This window comes from Dipodomys merriami, unplaced genomic scaffold (assembly GCF_024711535.1).
Source record: "Dipodomys merriami isolate MVZ:Mamm:240054 unplaced genomic scaffold, mDipMer1.0.p SCAF_60, whole genome shotgun sequence".
Classification (NCBI taxonomy): Eukaryota; Metazoa; Chordata; class Mammalia; order Rodentia; family Heteromyidae; genus Dipodomys; species Dipodomys merriami.
The window spans coordinates 2,492,905-2,512,410 of NW_027206180.1; the positions used below are offsets into that span (position 1 = coordinate 2,492,905).

A 19,506-nucleotide genomic window follows, 5' to 3' on the forward strand; every position below is an offset into this window, starting at 1 on the left:
AGAGAGAGAGAGTGTGTGTGTGTGTGTGTGTGTGTGTGTGTGTGTGTGTGTGTGTGTGTGTGTGTGTGTGTGTGTGTGTGTGTGTGTGTGTGTGTATAACTGTCTTTCTGGTGTTTTCTCCATTTCTTTCTCTGAGCAGAAAGAACTGGTCTTAAGCATCAGCCTTGGCATTTGCTTTATATTTGTTCCATTAAAATTACGTTTGTTCCCATACAGCTGCTTACCTAATGAGCTAATTTTAGTAGATCTGTGATTTTTTTTTTTGATGTCTTGATTATTTCTCTGATTATAAGAGTGATTTGTGCTCAGAAAACACTCAGAGTTTACAGGAAACTGAAATGTTTTGTCCTCTGTGAATAATCACTCTTAATAGCTTACCATGTTTTTTCTAGACATTTCTATCTCTAGCTTATTGATTTCTTTTTTTTGGGGGGGGGGGTCCGGTCATGAGGCCCAACCTCTGGGCCTGGGCGCTGTCCCTCAGCTCTTCAGCTCAAGGCTAGTGCTCTACCACTTGAGCCACAGCGCCACTTCCGGCTTTTTTTTCTTTTTGCTTATGTGGTGCTGAGGAATCGAACCCAGGGCCTCATGCATGCAAGGCAAGCGCTCTACCACTGAGCCACCTTCCCAGCCCTTGATTTCTTTTTTATTCCTGTTTTTTTTTTTCCTGGCACCATGGTTTGAACTCAGACCCTCTCACTTGCTTAGCTTTCTTGCTCTCAGCTGATACTCTACCACTGAACCACACCACCCTCCTGTCTCCTTGCTGGCTAACTGGAGATGGAGTTTCTGGGACTTTCCTGGCCATGTTGGCTTTGAACCTCAGTTCTCTAGGTCTTGGCCTTCTGAGTAATTAGAATTACAGGCATGAGCCACTGGCCACTGGCTTTACTTCATCCTTTTAAACATTCATTTCTTACTCTATAGTAAAAGCGCACCATCAGTTCCCTGAGAACTCATGTTGGAGGCAGTCCAGATTTTCTCTAAAGCTGGTGCTTCTGTGAGCAGTGTTTACATTTCGTAACCTGAGGTTATCAGTGGTGTCCAGGGTCACTGAGGAGGGTGAGAGGGCTGACATTTGAGCTGCTATTTCCTAATTGATCTCTGACATGAGTTCTGATGGTTGTGGTATGAATTTTTTGCCACTTAAGGAGAGCCCTGATTGACTATTGTGTCTCCACCCTCCCTGTAGAGCGGAACCCCTTGCTGCATGTACATGCAGGGCCGGTGCCGGGAATCTTGACTTTGGTAACACATCACCTGGTACAAGCATTTTAGCCCTGTCTCATCATCTACCCACCTGTTTGTGGCCCAGATGTGGCCTCTAGAATCCACAGACCCGTTTCTCTCTCTGTCTCTCTGTCTCTCTCTATCACACACACACACGCACACGCACACGCACACACTGATCTGTACGATTCAGCTGGGGGTTGTTCCCTGAGCAGAACACGCAGGGCAGATCATTGAACACCTGTCCCTTCTCCCCTCTTCTTAGGAGGGCAGGGCTTCCACCTCGTGGTCTTCATTCTTCTTTCTTGATAGTGTCCTCTTATTTTTTTAATTTAAAATGTTGAAGTGTATTATCGAACATTAATAGTATAAAGGAGTTTCATAGTGGAAAGTCCATAGATGAATTCAGTGTACTGTCAACAGGTTCACAGTGGAAATGTGCTTGAGGCCCCACAGTTTAAATTTTCATGAGACCCTCCATTTGCCTTTTTGTTTTGGTCCTGTGTCAACACACCAAATTTTGTATTTTAAAAAATGGAAGAAAAATACTTGATGTCTGCCTCTCTTTTATTTCTCTCAGGCTTTTCTCCAGCATGACCAAACTCCCAGCTGTTCAGTGGCCTCCCAGTTAATTTTGAGTTCTCCCTTGCTTCACATAGGTGGCATAACATGTGTTCCAGCCATCCCTTCTCCCCAGATGCCTCTCAAGTCCTCGCTCCGCCCAGCTCTTCATTGGGAAATGCAGTTGACCTTTGTTCCCATACTGGCCTTGCATCCTACCTAGTCTCCCTCGTCAGTGCTAGGAGCAAGATTTTGTTTCTGGAAGGTTTTCAGTCTTTTTTTTTTTTTTTTTTTTGGTTGGTCCTGGGGCTTGAACTCTGGGCCTGGGCACTGCCCCTGTGCTCTTCAGCTCAAGGCTAGCGCTCTACCACTTGAGCCACAGCCCCACTTCCGGTTTTCTGAGTGGTTTATTGGGAGATAAGAGTCTCAGGGTCTTTCCTGCCCGAGCTGGCTTTGAACCGTGATCCTTAAATCTCAGCCTCCTGAGTAGGTAGGATTACAGGCATGAGCCAACGGTACCTGGCCCTGGAGGCAGTCTTAACGTTCTGAAAATAGGCTTCTTTCTTTCTCCCCCAGGCTGCGCCCTGTCTAGGCTGTGTAGTGCGATGTCAGTAGGAGTAGGCAAGCCACCTCCCTGCAGGTTCTGGTCTTTGAGGGAGAGCAGTCAGTCTTGGACCATCAGGTTCCATGTGTATTTCTCAGGGATGTTTCCCATTAGGCTAAGGATGCTGATGTCTCTTCCTTTTTTGTGAAGAGATTTTTATCAGACTATACTTGGAGACAATCATCTCTGCCTGACTGGATGTTAACAGAAATAAGCCGTCCCATTTCTTTCTTCTTTTATTTTTTCTTTTGTTAGTCCTGGGGCTTGAACTCTGGGTCTGGGCATTGTCCCTCAGCTCTTCAGCTCAAGGCAAGTGCTCTACCACTTGAGCCACAGCGCCACTTCTGGTTTTCTGGTGGTTCATTGGAGATAAGAGTCTCATAGACTTTGCTGCCCAGGCTGGCTTTGAACCATAATTTCAGCTCTCCGCCTCCTGAGTAACTGGGATGATAGGTGTGAGTCACCGGCGCCCCACTTAAGCCATTACACTTCTTGACATTCACTGATTCAGAGTCAATAAATGATGAACTAAGTATTTTCCTTTTGTAGTTATGAAATTGCCTTGTCACCTCTTGGTTTTATCTCATGTCATCAGGTTTGTGTTAATGTTTTAAAACACTTTGCAACTTTCTACAGTGCCTGTGAGCCCCATCCGGGCTTCCGCTTCCGCTTCTCACAAGTGCCTCACCCCTTCTTGAAGGCCTCCCTGGAGTTGCCCTTCTCCTCGGTCAGTCATTGCTTGTCATGGTTCAGAATCTTCTCCCTTCTTCCCCTGCTTCTCCCCCAGCTCTTGCTGTGAAGTAAGCCCTATTTGAGACATAGGATAGATCTGCATGTGCCATTTGCTGTGCTGAGATCTGGCTATAGGCTTTGTTCCTGTGCACTTGCTGCTAGCCTAGGGCTATGTTAGGAAGCTATGTTGAGATGTAGCAAGCTCTGTGCTGATTCTGAGGGGTGAGCGAGATTCTGACTCTCAGGAGCTGCTCATGCGCACAGGCGAGGGCATGTTAAACGTGGCGCAGACATTTTCATTAACGTTGGCTTATTGTCATCTAGCATTTACTCTTTTAAATGCACAACTGAAAATTATTTCTCTCCTGGGGAATGTTTTCCTGCCTTTAGAAATGGTTTATTGATTGTGGTGCCCACACAATGGGCTACTGATTTTAAGAAAAAAGAAATGGAAAATTAATTTGATCTGGCTAGGGGTGGCGTGGAGGAACACAGAAGAAAGTGTTTTTTTCAGACATTGTATCAAATTCTACATCATCTTGGTTTGAATCCTATGGCTACCCCCAGAGGAACCGAGGTGCAAACCCCTGGCACACAGCTCATGAGAGACAGAGCCCAGGGACCAAGCCCAGATCTCGCTGGACACCACTGGAGACATGGAGAAAGCGCCAGGAGCACCGTGAGGGAACCTCATCTAACATTGAGGAGGCTCACGGCAAATGGGCTCCGTGTTCCTAAACCAGTTTGGGGGAGACCTGTGGTTCCCCTAGAGGCAGCATCCTTACAAAGTTAGGAAACAGATGCTGATGACTGTGCAGATGTCTCCTTCCCAGTCTCCAGCCAGCCTTTAGTGCCTCAGTTAATGCACGGAACTGTGGCAAATTCTTGAGGAGAGCAAGAATGGTAGATCCTCTGCACCCCATCCTGCAGATCAGAGCAGTCAAGAGACATCTCCATGGACCTAGAACCTTCCTTTGAAGCAGGACTTGTAAGGAGAGGCTGTGCTGTAGACTAGACCATGGGTTGAATCCCTGCCCCTCACACCGGGGCCCGGTGGGCGTGAGCAGTGGCGTTTGTAGAGTGTGGGCCTTGGAGCCATGCACGCGGGAGGGCTGACCTCCCCAGACAGTGGGAACAGGAAGGAGGAACCTTAGGCAGGGCCATGCCTAGGAGGTGGCTCCTCAGGTCAAGGCCTCAACCACCAGGCTGTTCACAACCCCAAGGAACCAGAGAAGCCTCAGAGAGAATCAGGTAACTCAGCCCACAGGTCAGCCACTCAGGTCAGCTCGGATCGGGGCCAGCACATTCCAGCTATGAGGCAGAGGCTACCTGTAGGCACAGTGCCAGCACTACTACCAGGAACGCTTCCTGGTCCCCTGTGCCAGGCAGGCCTGCTTCTCCCCAGGCGGAGAGAGCAGGCCTCGGCTCCCCCAGGCGCCTCTGCCGGCCCTCTGCCAGCCCTCTGCCCCACGCAAGGCCCCTGCTCCCCGAGACCCAGGCTGGGGTGGAATGCAGCCCGAGTGGCCTCCTGGATTTTCTTAGAGCCCTAGGATCCTCAGGCAAAATGCACCCCTTTAAAAAAAAAAAAAAGAAGGGCTGGGAAGGTGGCTCAGTGGTAGAGCGCTTGCCTTGCATGCTCGAGGCCCTGGGTTCGATTCCTCAGCACCACATAAGCAAAAAGAAAAAAGCCGGAAGTGGCGCTGTGGCTCAAGTGGTAGAGCGCTAGCCTTGAGCTGAAGAGCTGAGGGACAGCGCCCAGGCCCAGAGTTCAGGCCCCACGACCGGACCCAAAAAAAAAAAAAAAAAAGAAAAGAAAAGACTTTTTTCCTTTTCTCTTCAGTGATTCTGAGGTTTGAATTTAGGGTCCTACACTTACTAAGCAAAATCTCTACTCCTTGATCCATACCTCCAGACTTTTGCTCTTCAGTGAAAAATAGTACCTACACTTGGGGAAAGAAAGAAGGGAAGGGGAGGGAGGTAGGAAAGAGATTAAAGGTCTCCCCCATAATTACGCAGAGTTAGATGTTCTGAATGTTGGAATACTCAAAACTGTGCCGCAGTCTCAAGAGTAGCAAGAATGGCAGATCCTCTGCGCCGTAATACATGGACATCTGTAAGCCTTTTAACGTTCATGTGGGAGCTTCCTGCAGCAGCTATAGAGCTCTACCTCTCCTTTATTTTTTCATTGAAATTATAGATGAGAACACTTGAATGGAATGTTGGATCCCTGAGTTTTTAGGCATCTAATAATGTACTAAAAGAAAATCAGTTGGCCTGGTGCCTCTCAAGAGTGGATCTACATCCAAGGCCCAGAGGCAAGAATAGAGGTCGGGCTGTGAAGGTAGCCTGGGGGGGGGGGCCGCTGGGGCGGGCGGGGACAGGAGCTAGGGAATGCTGCTCTCCCCAGCTCGGCCTGGTGTGGGGGCTGTGAAGAGCATCTCCCCAACAGCAGGGTCCTCAAAGGTGTCATTTCTGAAGGTTTGGTGTGTTTTCTTTTTCTTTCCTGGGTTCTACTGGTTATAATTGCACACCTACTGTTTTATGTATGAATTGTGGGCTTTCCTAGATACAATTCCTTCATAAGGTCTTCTTTTTTTTTTTGCTTTATTTTTGTTTTCAATTAACATAAAATGATTGCACACAAGGTCATATGTTGACTCGTGTATGATGCGTAATACCCAAACCAGAGCAACGTGCTTATCTCGAACATGTTTCAGCTCTGTGCCGGGATTCATTTGGCTCCCTCCTTTCTGGTTATGGTGAATGGAAAATAAGTTATTTTCAACCCTAGTCACCCAGCCTTTCCTCGGATCTATGATAGTTCTGGTGGTTTAGTGGGCCTGTTCCTCTTCACCCATGTGATTCTACCCACGTTCCTCGGGGCTTAGGTGGTGTGGACACACGGCCCTGCCCTGCCTCGGTTTCCTCAGCAGTGTGTAATGACACCAGGGACATGTGTGCACATCTGTAGCTTGCTTGACCCACGGTGGACACACGGTTGGTTTAGAGGCGAGTGGACCTCACTCCTGGCCACCAGCTCAGTGCCCTGCACATCGCCGTCATTCAGTGTGTGCTTGTTGACTAGCTTCACAGAAGGCTGCCCAAAACAGATGTGGAATTGAATTGGTCATTTTGAGATCCAGTTATTAAAGCTTTAGTGCGTCCTTACAGGAAGTGTGAAAGCCCACAGTCTAAAGGAGGAGGGATCTGGTCACCCACACATTTTCTAGCTCTCTGGCTAAATAATCATTTCCATTCTGAATCTTATGGGGTGGGGGTTGGGAGTGGGGGGGGGGCGGAGCAGGAGAGAGAGGTGTGTGGAGCGCTGACTGCTGAGACCCCTGCTCCCCAGTAGGCTGTCAACGGGATGTAAACGCCTCTTCCGTTGCCAGGGGCACTTGGTAAGATGCATATGCTTTGTTGGTCCAGCTGGTTGGCTTCTAAGGATTTCTCCCCTAAGGGACTGGTGTAGTTTGTGAGACCCCATGGATGGTAAGACTGCATATAGCATCATGGGACTCATTTCCAACATCGGGAACATGCGCCACAGGAGTGTCTGTACCACAGCGAGCTGGGGAAAGTGGCAGCCATCTGTACTTACTGTTCTTTGAAATGAAACTAGAAGTTAAGCTTCACTGGTGTTTATATCAGCAAGAATGCCACACCAGCACTCAGCAGCAACCTTGTGGACACTCAGCTTCCAGGGTCCTGGGGAGGAATGGGGGGAGGGGGAGTTTAGAGAGTAGACAGGCACATGGGTATGGTGGTACATTACATGCCTATAGTCTCAGCCACTGGGAGGCAGGGGCCAACAAAATACAAAGAGGCTTGGGGAACAGGCATGGGTGGCTCACACATACAATGCTAGCTGCTCAGAAGGTTGAGCTCTGAGATTCAGAGTTCAAAGACAGCCTGGGCAGGAAAATCCATGACACTCTTATCTCCAGTTGACTACCAAAAAGCCTGAATTGGTGCTGTGGCTCAAATGGTAGAGCACCAACCTTGAATTAAAAAAGCTTAGACAGTAGCCAGACCCTGAGTTCAAGCCCTAGTACTAGCACACACACAAAAAGAAGGCTAGGGGCATGGATCAAGTGGTAAGGGGTTGTTCGCCACCCTGAGGGCTCTGGATGCAGTCTTCAGTATGCTGTTGGCCGTCTGTGTGTGCCCTCGCTTGCCCTTCCTCGTGGTCTCCCCGTTTACCCTCATCCGGGTGTCCTCTCACCCTTCCAGGGACGCCTTGGCGGAAGCAGCAGACGGAGGACCTGCAGCGCGTGCTGGGGGCGGTGGACCGGGAGATCCCGCTGGTCCTGGTCAGCGGCAACCACGATGTGGGCAACGTGCCCACGGCGGAGACGGTGGCGGAGTTCCGCCAGACCTGGGGCGATGACTACTTCAGCTTCTGGGTCGGGGGCGTGCTCTTCCTGGTGCTCAACTCCCAGTTCCTGCACGACGCGTCCCGGTGCCCCGCGCTGAAGCTGGCCCAGGACCGCTGGCTGGAGCAGCAGCTGGGCATCGCCCGAGAGCGCCAGTGCCAGCATGCCATCGTCTTCCAGCACATCCCGCTCTTCCTGCGGAGCATCGACGAGGACGACGACTACTTCAACCTCACCAAGGCCGTGCGCAAGGAGCTGGCCGACAAGCTCACCGGAGCAGGTAGCGTGGGCCCTGGTGGGGGTGGGGAGGTGGGGAGTGTTCAGGCCACGGCAGGTAGCTTTAGTGGCAGGCCACCCCAGGCCCTTTACTTAATGACCTTCAGACACAGAACAGGGCTAGGGCAGTGTTGGCAACACCAGATTCGGGGGGGGGGGAGGACGAGGGCAGATCTGCAGGCGGTGTGCCCTGTTGGGTTGGGGGGTAGGGGCAGGCTGGCTGCCAGGGGCCTGGGAGCTGTGCGCACCCCCTGCTCACGATGCACGTGGGGGTGGCGAGGGTCACAGCAGTAGAGCTCAGACTCATTTTGGAAAGCCAGAAGTTCAAGCAATATTTTGTAAAATTCATTAATTTGAAGACCGTGATAAAACTGGGGGTGACGATGGCAGATGGTGTTTAATGTTGCCGTGAACCCTCTCCCCCCACAGCACCATTATTTATTATCCCTTAATACTATTTCCGTCTCATTTATCTCCTTGTGCTAAAATGCCAGTTCTCAGAAATATGTCAGAAGCTCATCCGACGATCGGGGTAGCTTTTAATTACGATAATTGTGTTGTTATAAAATATCCTTTTAAAGACCACATCCCTCCCCAAACCACCATGGAGGTGAAACCCTGCTTCCTCCCAGGGAGTTCATGAATAATTCTGAATCATTGTGTGGGATGAATAAATGATTTAATAATGAGCACCAGCAGCCACCTCCCTGCTCCGCGTGACTTTACCCTGAGGATGAGGTCGGCGGGGAGGAAGGACAGTCACTGTGCCACGGGCCACCCCGCCTCTGGGGCTGTGCACTGTGACCCAAAAAACAAAACCTCCAAGCTCAGGTTTCCCTAGAAACGGAGGCTTCCTGCTTCTGCTTCTGAAGCTCAATAAGAAAACAATAAAAAATAATTTTTAAAAAACCTTCTTTTTATGTTACAAGAATGTTGTCAATAACTGGTACAAATAAACAGACATCAGGTCTGGACAGATACACAGACATGAAGTGGCACCTGTCACTTTCCTTCGCCTTTTGTTCTGCCTGAGGATAATCAATATCATCACATCCAAAGGATGTCAAAATTGGTTTTCCCCTTAATTCACCTGATTCCTAGTTGGAGGCAAAAGGCAAGAAAGGTAATGAAATCTTGGTGGAAGGAAGCTGGGCATTGCCTCCATCCCTCAGGACGCGTTTTAGTGGAAGGTTCATGTGTGACCTAGTTAATACACGTAATTTCAAAACTCAATCTTAAAAAATAAAAGGCTAACTCTTTAACTGACCGCATTTCCCTTGAGATCCTGATACCTTTTCTTTTTTTCCATTTTCAACGTAGAGGTTAGAACTGTGTATTAAAGAGCCCGGAGCAAATTTAGCAATTATAAAAAATTCCAACAAGTTGATCTTTGCTGCAAAAGTTAATGGGTAATTTCACAGCATTAGGGTTTCATCTCTAGTATTTATGTTTAAAAAAATGAGAGAGGGAGGGGATCCTGGCCCATGATTATGGGCTAAGAATTGCAGTTTTAAAGAGCACAAAGGTTAGATACGTTTATTTTACACTTTGTAAGATAAATAAATCATCTGATCCTCCTCTAGTGTCAGACTGAGTTGTACCGTGTCTTCTCCAGTTTTCTTGGTGGTCATAAGCTCAGCCCTGAACCAAGACTGTCACTTAATAACCCCTAATAAGTCAGTGTCAGTTCAGTATCAGCTCACCAGTTAGCATCCCCACCCATGGACTGGTGTTGACCAGCTGCGTCTCAGACAGGAAAGGCGTTGCCTAGTGCAGGGGAACAGACTTTTCCTGCAAAGGAAATACTTGGGGCTTTTCCATCCTGACTGTAGCAGCTGCTCAGATCTGCCCTTGCAGAACCAGAGCCAATATACAAACAACTGGTCATGACTATATGCCAATAAAACTTTATTCACAACACCAGATGGTGGGCCTGCAGGCTGTAACGTTCCAAGCATAGGCTTCAAGAAGGCATGACACTCTTGCCTTCCATGGACCCTGTTGTGTCTGATTCCTGAGTGCTTCCGGTGGCCCCACTGTGGAAGGGGCCTGGCTTATCGAGGCGTCTGCCCACAGCATGCTTCCTGGCCCAAAATGGAGGCCTTGTCTCGGGGAGCCACACACCACACCGGAAGCCCACAGTGCAACTGGGGGGACTGGGGTCAAAATGGAACGAGAAAGACCGTGGGGACACTTTAAAAGGTGTCTCATGTTTCTTTCAGCATGGGTTGGCAAAAGCACAAGTAGCTCACCAGTTTACAGACAGTCTTAAGTATGTCGTGGTACAGGCAGGAGACAGATGAAGAGAGTTAGGAGGGTGACACAGGGCAGCTGGTGTTCAGCCCTGGAACACTCGTCTTTCTCTGTACATCCCTACCCTCTCCCCTTCAGTGCGTCCCCTAGCCACGTGGATTAAACATCCTTCTGTCTTACTGTCTCTCTAGTAATGTTAATATGAGGGCATCCATCCTGACCTCGTAAGGTCACATAAAGCAATCATGTGTGGAGCACTGGCACCAGGCCGGCACTTGGAAGCTCTCAGTTAAGGATGCCCGGAGGTATATGGGCCTGAACTGAGTCTCACAGCAGCCCTTAGCTGGATCTGCACGCGGCAGGCCGGCTTCCTTCTGGAGCTCACTGAAAATCGCCAAGCAGGATAGGCAGCTTAGCCTTGAGGACCCGCCTCAGTTTGCCAGCTCTTAAGTTGTGTATTACGCAAATTACAGAAAATGCGGGTAAACAAAATCCTCTTGATTCCTTTCCTAGGCGCTGGTGGCTCACACTTGTAACCGTAGCTACTCAGGAGGCTGGAATCCAAGGGTCACAGTTCAAAGCCAGCCAGCCGATGCAGGAAAGTCCATGGGACTCATATCTCCAATAGACCATTCAGAAAAAAGTTGGAAGTGGTGTTGTGGCTCAAGTGGTAGAACACTAGCCTTGAGCAAGAAGCTCTGGGACAGTGCCCAGGCTCTGAAGACTGTTTAAAAAAAGAATCCTCTTGTCCCCTGAGGTGGGAGTGAGGGGAGATTGCTGTGAGCCCAGCGCTCTTCAGGTAGATAATAACATGTGTTCTTTCTAAAGGTTTTATGATTAAGGGCTACCAGCCTTAAAAGTTAGGGACCATTGAATTAGATGGACAGTTCTAGTGGAACTTAATGATGAAACTTGACTTTTTTAAAGCACAGATCTCACTGTTGAATGTGTGGTAAACAACCTTTGTATAATTTCATTGTCAGATTTTCAAGATTCTAGCAAGCCTGTCCAGTAGGTAGCCACCATCACCTTGCATTCACCCCCTCCAACTCCCCTAACCCTGGCGTCAAGTACATTTTCAGAACTTCTGGGTGCTTCTTTTCCAAACTGGCTTTCTAAAAAGAATTGACAAACAATCCTCTCCTAGTCCAGAGTTTCCAAAGCCAGAGCAGTGCCGGAAAGTTTACCTTCTTTGTTTCCTGGCTGGCCCTCCACCAAACTTTTTCCCAGGTTGGATGCGCTTTGTGCCTTCATGCATTCCCATCAAACATCATGCCTTAGCCGCTTGTGGTCTGTTATCTTGTTCCCTGTAAATCAGATAAAAGACCAATTGCCAGAGCTACATCTGATGTGCTGGGATGGGCCCTGTTTCTCACGTTGGAGGTGTCCTTCACAGTTGGGCTAATTAAAGTGGAAATCAAGTCCCGATGGTAAATATTTGTAAGTTGAGAATCTGCCATGTGTGAATGCACACCACTAATTCCTGAGTTAAGTTGGCATTGACTCATTCACCAAACTGCACCAAATGACACCAGGGCCAGAGGAAGGATCGGCAAAGCAAATTCGCCGCAGAGGCTCCTTCTCGGCAGCTGTGCTTCACTTTAAAAGTCAAAATTAAAATGTTACTGAAAAAAAAAACTCTCACTGCAACATTTCAGACCTGCAGGAGCCTCCTGGGCCTGACACCACAGTGTCTCAATTTACAATCAAAATATTTTATCCTCACTTCTTTAGATCATGTTTTAAAAATAGCAATTGGTGTCATTTTGAAATTAGCACTGCGATTCCTTTGGAAGATCCCAGTGTCCCCAGTACCTTGGTTGGTTTTCCACTGCTGTAACTGAACCAGGGATTGCTGGGCTGGAGGTGCTCAAGGTAGGAGTCCTCCTGCTGGGGGGGACTGGTGCAGCCCCCACATTGCATGCTTGCAGTGTCCCATTGGTGAGTCCTGGCTTGAGTCTCTCCTCAGACCCAGCAGCTTGGGGCCCCGCCCATCCTAAAAGTCCCACCCCAGTGACCACCCTTGATGACACACCCATCCTCTTGATTCCTCACCATGGGGTGAAATGGTAACAGGAGTTGGGGGCAGAGGAGGCTTCAGCCCACAGCTCAAGCAAAACATCCTGCTCCCTGTGAGAACTTAAGTTGTTAACTTGGCTTCATTTCAAAGTCATCTGCCCACCATGCAGTACACAAAGCACATAAGTACAAAACTAGACCATGACTGTGGGAAGTAAGCAGGAAATGGCTTCCGTGTCACCGCCTTCTCATTTTACTCACCTGTCCTAGGGCATCTGGGCTGTTTCTGTAACTTGGCTATTGAGAATAGTGCAGCAGTGAACATGGATGCACAAGTGTCTTTACCATATCCTGGCGTATGGCGTTCTGGGTAGTGGCCCAGGAGTGGCATGGCTGGGTCGTAGGGAAGGTCTGTGTCTAGTCTTGTGAGGAACCTCCAAACCACCTTCCAGAGTGGTTGTTCAGTACCAGTGCAGTGCAGTAGGTTCCTTCCCCACATCCACCAGCATTTGCTATTGTTTGAATTCCCCGTGCTGGCCAATCTTACTGGTGGTGAAATGGAATCTCAGGGTTGTCTTGATTCGCATTTTCTTTATGGCCTGGGATGTTGAGTATTTCCTTATGCGTTCTTTGGCCACTCTTTCTTCTCCTGAGAAGACACTTTTTAGCTCCTTTGCTCATTTATTAACTGGTTCATTGCTGTTCTGGACTTTTCCCTAGTCTTTAAAACAGAAATGGACTTACGTAAGGAAGGTGCTGGCGTTGGAATGGCTGTGTTCCTCCTCCTCCAAGCCACAGCTCTTCCTTAACATCCCCTTCAACCCTGTCTACCCCCCTTGAATATTTTTGGATGGATTTCCAATTTGATACATGAGCATTCCGTCCGTCAAAACAATCTTTTTAATGAGCCTCTTGTCCTGGCAGCTGTGTTTAAGATAGGGCATGGAACGCGGGTAATGGAAAGCTAGAAAATTGTCCATTCTGGATTAAACCCTTAATGTGTGCCCCACACTCCATCTCCCCCACGAGCCTGCCAGCTTCTTTCAGAAATAAAGAGGAAATTATGAATAGCGAGAAAGTTGTAATTAGTGCAAATGAAGGAAAAAGCAGATCTGATCAGAAAGATGGGAAGAGAGTGTAATTATTGAGGACGTGACACACAGCTTCCTGCCGTGCGACCCTGGGATCGTGGCTGATTCCCACTAAGTCCTCACAGTCATGCAGGTGGATGGGCTGTGCCCAACCACCTTCAGCAGAGAAATGGAGGCTCAGAGGCACGGAGGGATTGTGTTCCAGGTTTCAAGCCCGTGGTCCTTGGCTAAGTGGATTCTGAGCTCCTGGTGAGGCAGACCATCATGGCAGCAGGATTCTAGGCAGAGGCTGCTCACCACATGGTGGGCAGGAAGTTGCCAGGGCAAGATGTAGTCTCTAGGGCCTGGCCCCCAGTGGCCTGCGTCCTCTAGCCAGGCCCCTGCTGCCAGCTCAACCCTCCCCGTGGGCGATGGCATCATGCAGATGGATTCATCAAAAGGGTTCATCCATTAGCCGCAGGGCCTCAAGACCCAGCCTCGCCCACCAGCCGGGCAGCCGCACCCCTGCAGAGGGGACATTTCACATTGATGTGACTTAAGGAAGCACACACTCCACAGAGGTGTGAGTGTCCTGCTCCTCAAGAGATGGGAAACAAATTGAAAGTTGAGTATGGCCTCCCTAGAGAACCAGAGTCAGGGGCAGCGAGGCTAAAGGTTGCAGGGCTTCAGAAAGCAGTTACTATTATTGTCGGGATTCCCTCTGTGTGTGTGTGTGTGTGTGTGTGTGTGTGTGTGTGTGTGTGTGTGTGTGTGTGTGTGTGTACACGCGTGTACGTGTGTACGCACGGGCATGTGTGCACCAGTCCTGGAGCTTGAACCTAGGGTTTGGGCACTGTTCCTAAGCTTTTCCACTCAAAGCTGGCACTCTATCACTTTACCCACAGCTCCACTTTTGGCTTTTTTGGGAGTTAATTGGAGATAAGAGTCTCACAGACTTTCCTGCCCGTGCTGGCTTCAAACCACAATCCTTAGATCTTAGCCTCCTGTTGCATAGCCGGGATGACAGGTGTAAGATTCTGGTGCATAGCAACTGTCACATTTCTTTTTTTACTGATGAGGCACATAAATTGAGTGTGCTTGATTCCCAGCCCCATTTTCTCTCTGATTAGATGGTGATATAAAGATGCACGGAATTTTCATAAACGTACATTTACACAGGATAAAAGTGACAGCTGTCCAATTACAGTGCGTTTCCTCATTCCAGGTCTGTCAGGAACGCCAGGGCCACAGCTTTGCATAGCAGACTGTCCTTGGCAGAACCTGCATCCTGATTTCCTGACAGACTTGAAGCTAGTTGCAGATATCAGGATATTGAACAGATTTTGTCCCAACCTTCTGATTGATTGTTTTCTGCATCTTCATGGCTTAATGCCATGGGGGAAATAAATGCAAAGCTAAGCTAAGGAAGCCATGCCCTGCAGATTTGCCTGTCTGCTGGGAATTCTGTCCTTCCGGCAGTAATGTAAGAAGTTTGTCATCTCCATACGGCAGTCCATAACTCAAAAGCTATCTATCTGTTACCACTCAATTAAGAAGCCACAGAAGCATGTCGGCCACAGATGACCGATGAACAGCCAGAATGGAAATTCTGCGCAAGTCCTGAAAACTCCACCAGAATCAATCTGCCATCAGGGAAAGCATGATTCATGAACGCATTCTTTATTCCTATCGAGTTATGAATCGATGTGCCCCCTTCAGCGCTAATGCAGAGTCAGGACCAGGGGAAACTTCTTACAAGTCTCCTCAAACAAGAGCGTGGACTTTAGAGTTTGGGGTCCGCGCAGCCGCTGCCCTACTGTGGAGGGAGCCTGTGGGGCCTGGGCGTGGGGAGGACTGCTGTTCGTCTTACAGACGAGCTGAGACGCTGAGAGGTCCTCCAGACAGAACCAAACCCGCGTCTGCAGGGCTGCTCGAGGGCAAGGCTGTGCCCATGTGGGGGCCCGAGCTGTGTGGTCCATGTGGGTTTCTTACCCTCTCCGGCCACTTGTTGACAGGAGTCCCTAGGACCTGGGCCCATGGGGAGGATGGGGAGGGGCGGGGAGGAGAGGGCTCCAGTGCTGGACGGCCCCTGCGCTCCCCTGCACCCAGCCTCCTGCACGTCCCTCTGCCTCCACCCCTGCTCTTACTCTCAGCCACACAAGGAGGGCACGTTGAGGCTCACAGCACCCCACTTTCCAGGGAGGTCCCACCACCGCTGTTCACCAGGTGTCCTCTGATCTGGTTCCCACCAGGAAGCAGCACCCCTCCCCCCCCCCCCCCGCCACATCCCTGAAGTTTCAGTGACCAGACCCGACCAGCGCCCCACTCACACCACTGGAGTCCAGGACAGAGGTCCTAACCATCCGAACGCCTTTCTTCTTTTTCTTTTTTAGTGGGGTTTGAACTTGGGGTCTTGTGCTTGTTAGACAGACACTCTCCTGGCTTGAGCCCCATTTCCACCCTCAGGCTTCCTGCTTTGGAGACAACCCTCGGCCTGTCATGGACATCCTCTTATAAACCTGCCACGTGGCCATCAGTGCCCTATTCAGGATCCTATTCTGGCGGTAGGGACAGTCCCTGTCCCTGGGACTGGGAGGTCCCTTGTACAGTAGCCGTGTACGTCTGTCCTCTTCTCAGATCTCTGCTGTGTTAAGCATCCTCGTCTGGTAAATGTTATGCTGGGACCTTAACGACAAACGGCAAGCCACCGTCAGGAGCGAAGGCTGCTGTCCCAGCCCACCAAGTGGTGACTGACCAGTGGCCACAAATGCGCCCATCTCCACCAATGCCATCGCATGAGGCGTGAGATTCCAGCATAGACAAGCAGCTGCCAGCTTGTGTCAGAATTGCCCAGTGTTCATTCCAGAATAATCCCATTTATAGATAGCATTTAGAATCCACCAAACAATGCCAAGTGCTCTCTGCCCTGCCGCTGCCAGCTCCCAAGGCAAGGCCGGTGTCACAGAGAGGGCACGGGGGCCAGAACAAGCAGTCACAGCCACAGCCCCTCTCCTCTCCTCCCCCCCCCCCGGGGCCGCATGATTGGAGGTGCTGGCAAGGATGCACAGGGCACCCGGCCCAGCATTTCCAGCCTCAAGGACTAGTATGGCAGTGCCTGCGGCTCCCGGCCTCTCCGTGGCTGTATGGCTTCCCCTGCCTGGATCATGCTTCCTTGGCACTTTGCCTCTGACCACGTGGCAGCCTTAAGTGGGAACTTCGGGGAGCAACTCCTGAGTTTTCCTCATGTGCCCGTGAGTGACATGAAGTGTCATGTGATGCCGGCCTCAGAGCCCGTGGCCCTGTGGCATCCCCGGGTGCTGTCTCACTCGAGCCTTGCCCGCCCCGCTCTTTCTCCAAGGCCCCTGAGTCTTTTTCTTTCCTGAGAGAATGGTTTCCAGGAACCCAGGTCTGAGCCCAGTGCCAGCACTGGCTGCTGGGTGGGGCCTCGCAGGAAGGCGGGCACCAGTAATAAACACCCACTCCTGAGCCACCTGCAGGCCACGCTCAGCCATCACCCGCCCGAAGCCGTACCACGCAGCCCCGGGCCTGGGGCTTGAACGCAGAGCCTAGGCACTGCCCCTGAGCTTCTTCACTCAAGGCTGATGTTCTACCACTTGAGCCACACCTCCACTTCTGGCTTTTGGGTGGTTAATTGGAGATAAAGAGTCTCACAGACTTTCCTGCCTGGGCTGGCTTTGAACCACAATCCTCACATCTCAGCCTCTTGAGTAACTGGGATTACAGGCGTGAGCCACTGGTGCCTGGTACCATGTAGATTTTGTTTAAGCCTCCTCTCCTTCCCAGAAATTGTTCTTGTATTTTTTATTGAGCTATATATAATCCATAACATAACATTTGTCATTTTTACAAATACAAAGCAGTTTTAATATATTCACAAAGTTACCACCCTCACTACTTACAGACCATCCTACTCATTTCACAGAGAAACCCTGCACCCCTCTGACTGGCAGGTTTCCCCACGCCCCGGCCTCCAGTGACAGCCTACTTCTTGTTCCCCCTGGACCTTGCAGGACCTCACACTTCTCAGCCTTTCAAACCCATCTTGTAGCGTTAGCAGTGCTTTGTTACTTTGTTACTTTTGATGCCTGAATACGATTCCATGGTGTAGGGAGACCACACTTTGTTCCTCCATATCAGCAGGTGGGGATTTTTGGCTATGGTGAACGCCGCGGGCGGCCGTAAGCGCGCCCATGCAGCTGTTTACACGAGCATCTTCCTCTCTCCCACGTGTTTCACCTACAGTGAAGTTTCTGGGTGCTGGCAGGTACATTTGGGGGAAGTGCCAGTGTTTTCCAAACAGCTGTCCCATGTTGCCTTCCACTCCCCGCCCTATGCCAGGTTCTAATCTCTCCAAAGCCCTGTAGATGCCCCTTACCGCCCAACCCCGTGTTTCCTAGGGGCCCACACCCCAGGGGGTGTGAAGTGCTGTCTCATAGTGGGTCCGGCTGGCTTCTTCCTAGCAACTCACAGTCTGCAGCAGATTTCATTGTTCAAGTCTTTGGCCTGGCTGATCACTGAAGTACCATTTGGCCAGGAGTCTGAACGTTCAGCCCCATCAGCTGTCGTGAATCATCTCCTGTTCTGTGGTGGTTTTCTTCCCTCCTTTCTACCTCCCCCTCTCTCCCTAGCTCTCCCTCTCCGCTTTTCTTCCCCTGCTTGCCTAATTTTCCTCCCTCCCTCCCTCCGTCTCCCTTTCATTTCTTTCTCGCTTTCTCCTTTCTTCCTTCCCTCCCTCCCTATCTCTATTCCTCCCTCTTTCCTTTTCTCCCAAGTAAGAGCACGAGACCCTAGTTCAAGCCCCAGTACCAGCATGGTGCATGTGTGAACTGTCCTGGAACCATCGAGCAGTCCCTGCACTGCCTTTCTGCCACCCCCGATGATGCTCGTGTCACGTATCATGTTGCCGTTCACAGCGCGCACACAGAGGCCCCCATGCCTTCCGTGGAGGCCCCGGGCCCTCATGTCTCTCCCCCTTCCCCGCAGGTATCAAAGCCGTGTTCTCTGGCCACTACCACAGGAACGCGGGAGGCTCCTACCAGAACCTGGACATGGTGGTGTCCTCTGCCATCGGGTGCCAGCTGGGCACAGACACCCACGGGCTCCGCATCGTGGTGGTCACGGCAGAGAAGATCGTCCACCGGTACTGCAGCTTAGACGAGCTGACCGAGAAGGGCCTCGGGGGCGACCTCCTGGAGCTGCTGCGGGAGTGACCTCAGCCCGGCCCCTCGCTCTTCCGCACCAGCTGCTCCCAGAGCTTGGCCTGCCTGGACCAGCGGCCGCCACAGCCCCCGGCCGCCAGGACACACGGGCCAGGCAGGCCTGCTTTTGTACCCTTGTGCATAAATCACAGCGCCGGCTCTCATCCTAGATGACGGCCTAAGTTATATCCGACATCAAACTGCCTAACCCGTGATAAGGAGAAAGGTCTGGAAATACCTTCACTGTGCCAACCTCAGACTCACTGCCTGACCTTTGGGGGAACCCCTCTGCTCCTGGGGATGGGGGGCGTTCTCTCAGCCTATGATTCAGGTCTGCTGTCCGCCTCTCTAGCAGCCTGACACCCAGTGCGTCTCTCACAGTTCTTCCAAATAAACTCTTGTGATTGTGCTGCGTGTGGTTGTGGCTCCGTGCAGCAGCCCTGCCAGCCGCCCCTCTCCCCTCAGCCCCGCACGGTGACCGGGAGCCAGCCCGTCTGTCCTGGGCAATGGGGAGGAACAGAAGCAGAAGGAGCTGCACACGTCAGGACTGGAGGTAGCAGATGGGGTTCTCATGGAAATCCCCCCCCCCCAGTTATCAGCCTTTGAACTGTCTCTGCTTACAGAAAATGTATGGAACGATGCAGACATCTAGAAAGCAAGCACACGGGATTGCTGGGGGCCAGGCCGGCGCAGCGGGGCCCAGCCTATGCTGTGTTGAGGGCCCCCGGCCCCCTCCGAGGAGCCAGGGCTGCTGCCCTTCTGACCATGTGACCCCCTCATCCAGCTGTCCAGCACTGGACCCGGCAATTGGGGACATTTCCTAGCATTGACAGCCACGAGTCCTGACCCCCCTGCCAGCACTGGCGGCTTACAAATGACCCACAGCCACTACACTGAAAAAACGAAACTCCCTTGTTAAAAACTCTTCGTGTAGCAAAACTGTGAGAAATTAAATAGGAAGATAATTGGATATGCTAAATTCCTAAGGAACAAAGAGGAGAGCTAATTATTCTAGAGTGGTGACACACCATAGCTCATTGGTATGTGGCCCAAGGAAATTCAATTTCCCCACAGCCGGCGTGCCATCCTGAAGTGTTGTTTTGCGTTTGGTTTTCTTTTTGTGAAGCTCGATACGGAAGATCGGATGAAGCAGCGAGCGGCTCGCT

General features: G+C 50.7%; 1 protein-coding gene across 5 annotated transcripts in view; it reads left to right on the forward strand.

Annotated features, from left to right (window-relative positions):
- Positions 1 to 18,748, forward strand: part of Cpped1 (calcineurin like phosphoesterase domain containing 1) — a 63,426-nt gene extending 44,678 nt beyond the window's left edge. For all 5 annotated transcript variants that reach the window (XM_070003460.1, XM_070003456.1, XM_070003457.1 and 2 more), the window contains 2 exons: positions 7,361 to 7,783; positions 18,126 to 18,748. In XM_070003460.1, the coding sequence (XP_069859561.1) occupies positions 7,361 to 7,783; positions 18,126 to 18,352 (650 nt within the window). In that variant the 3' untranslated portion in view covers positions 18,353 to 18,748. The remainder of the gene's footprint in view (positions 1 to 7,360; positions 7,784 to 18,125) is intronic.
- Positions 18,749 to 19,506: the final 758 nt, after the last annotated feature.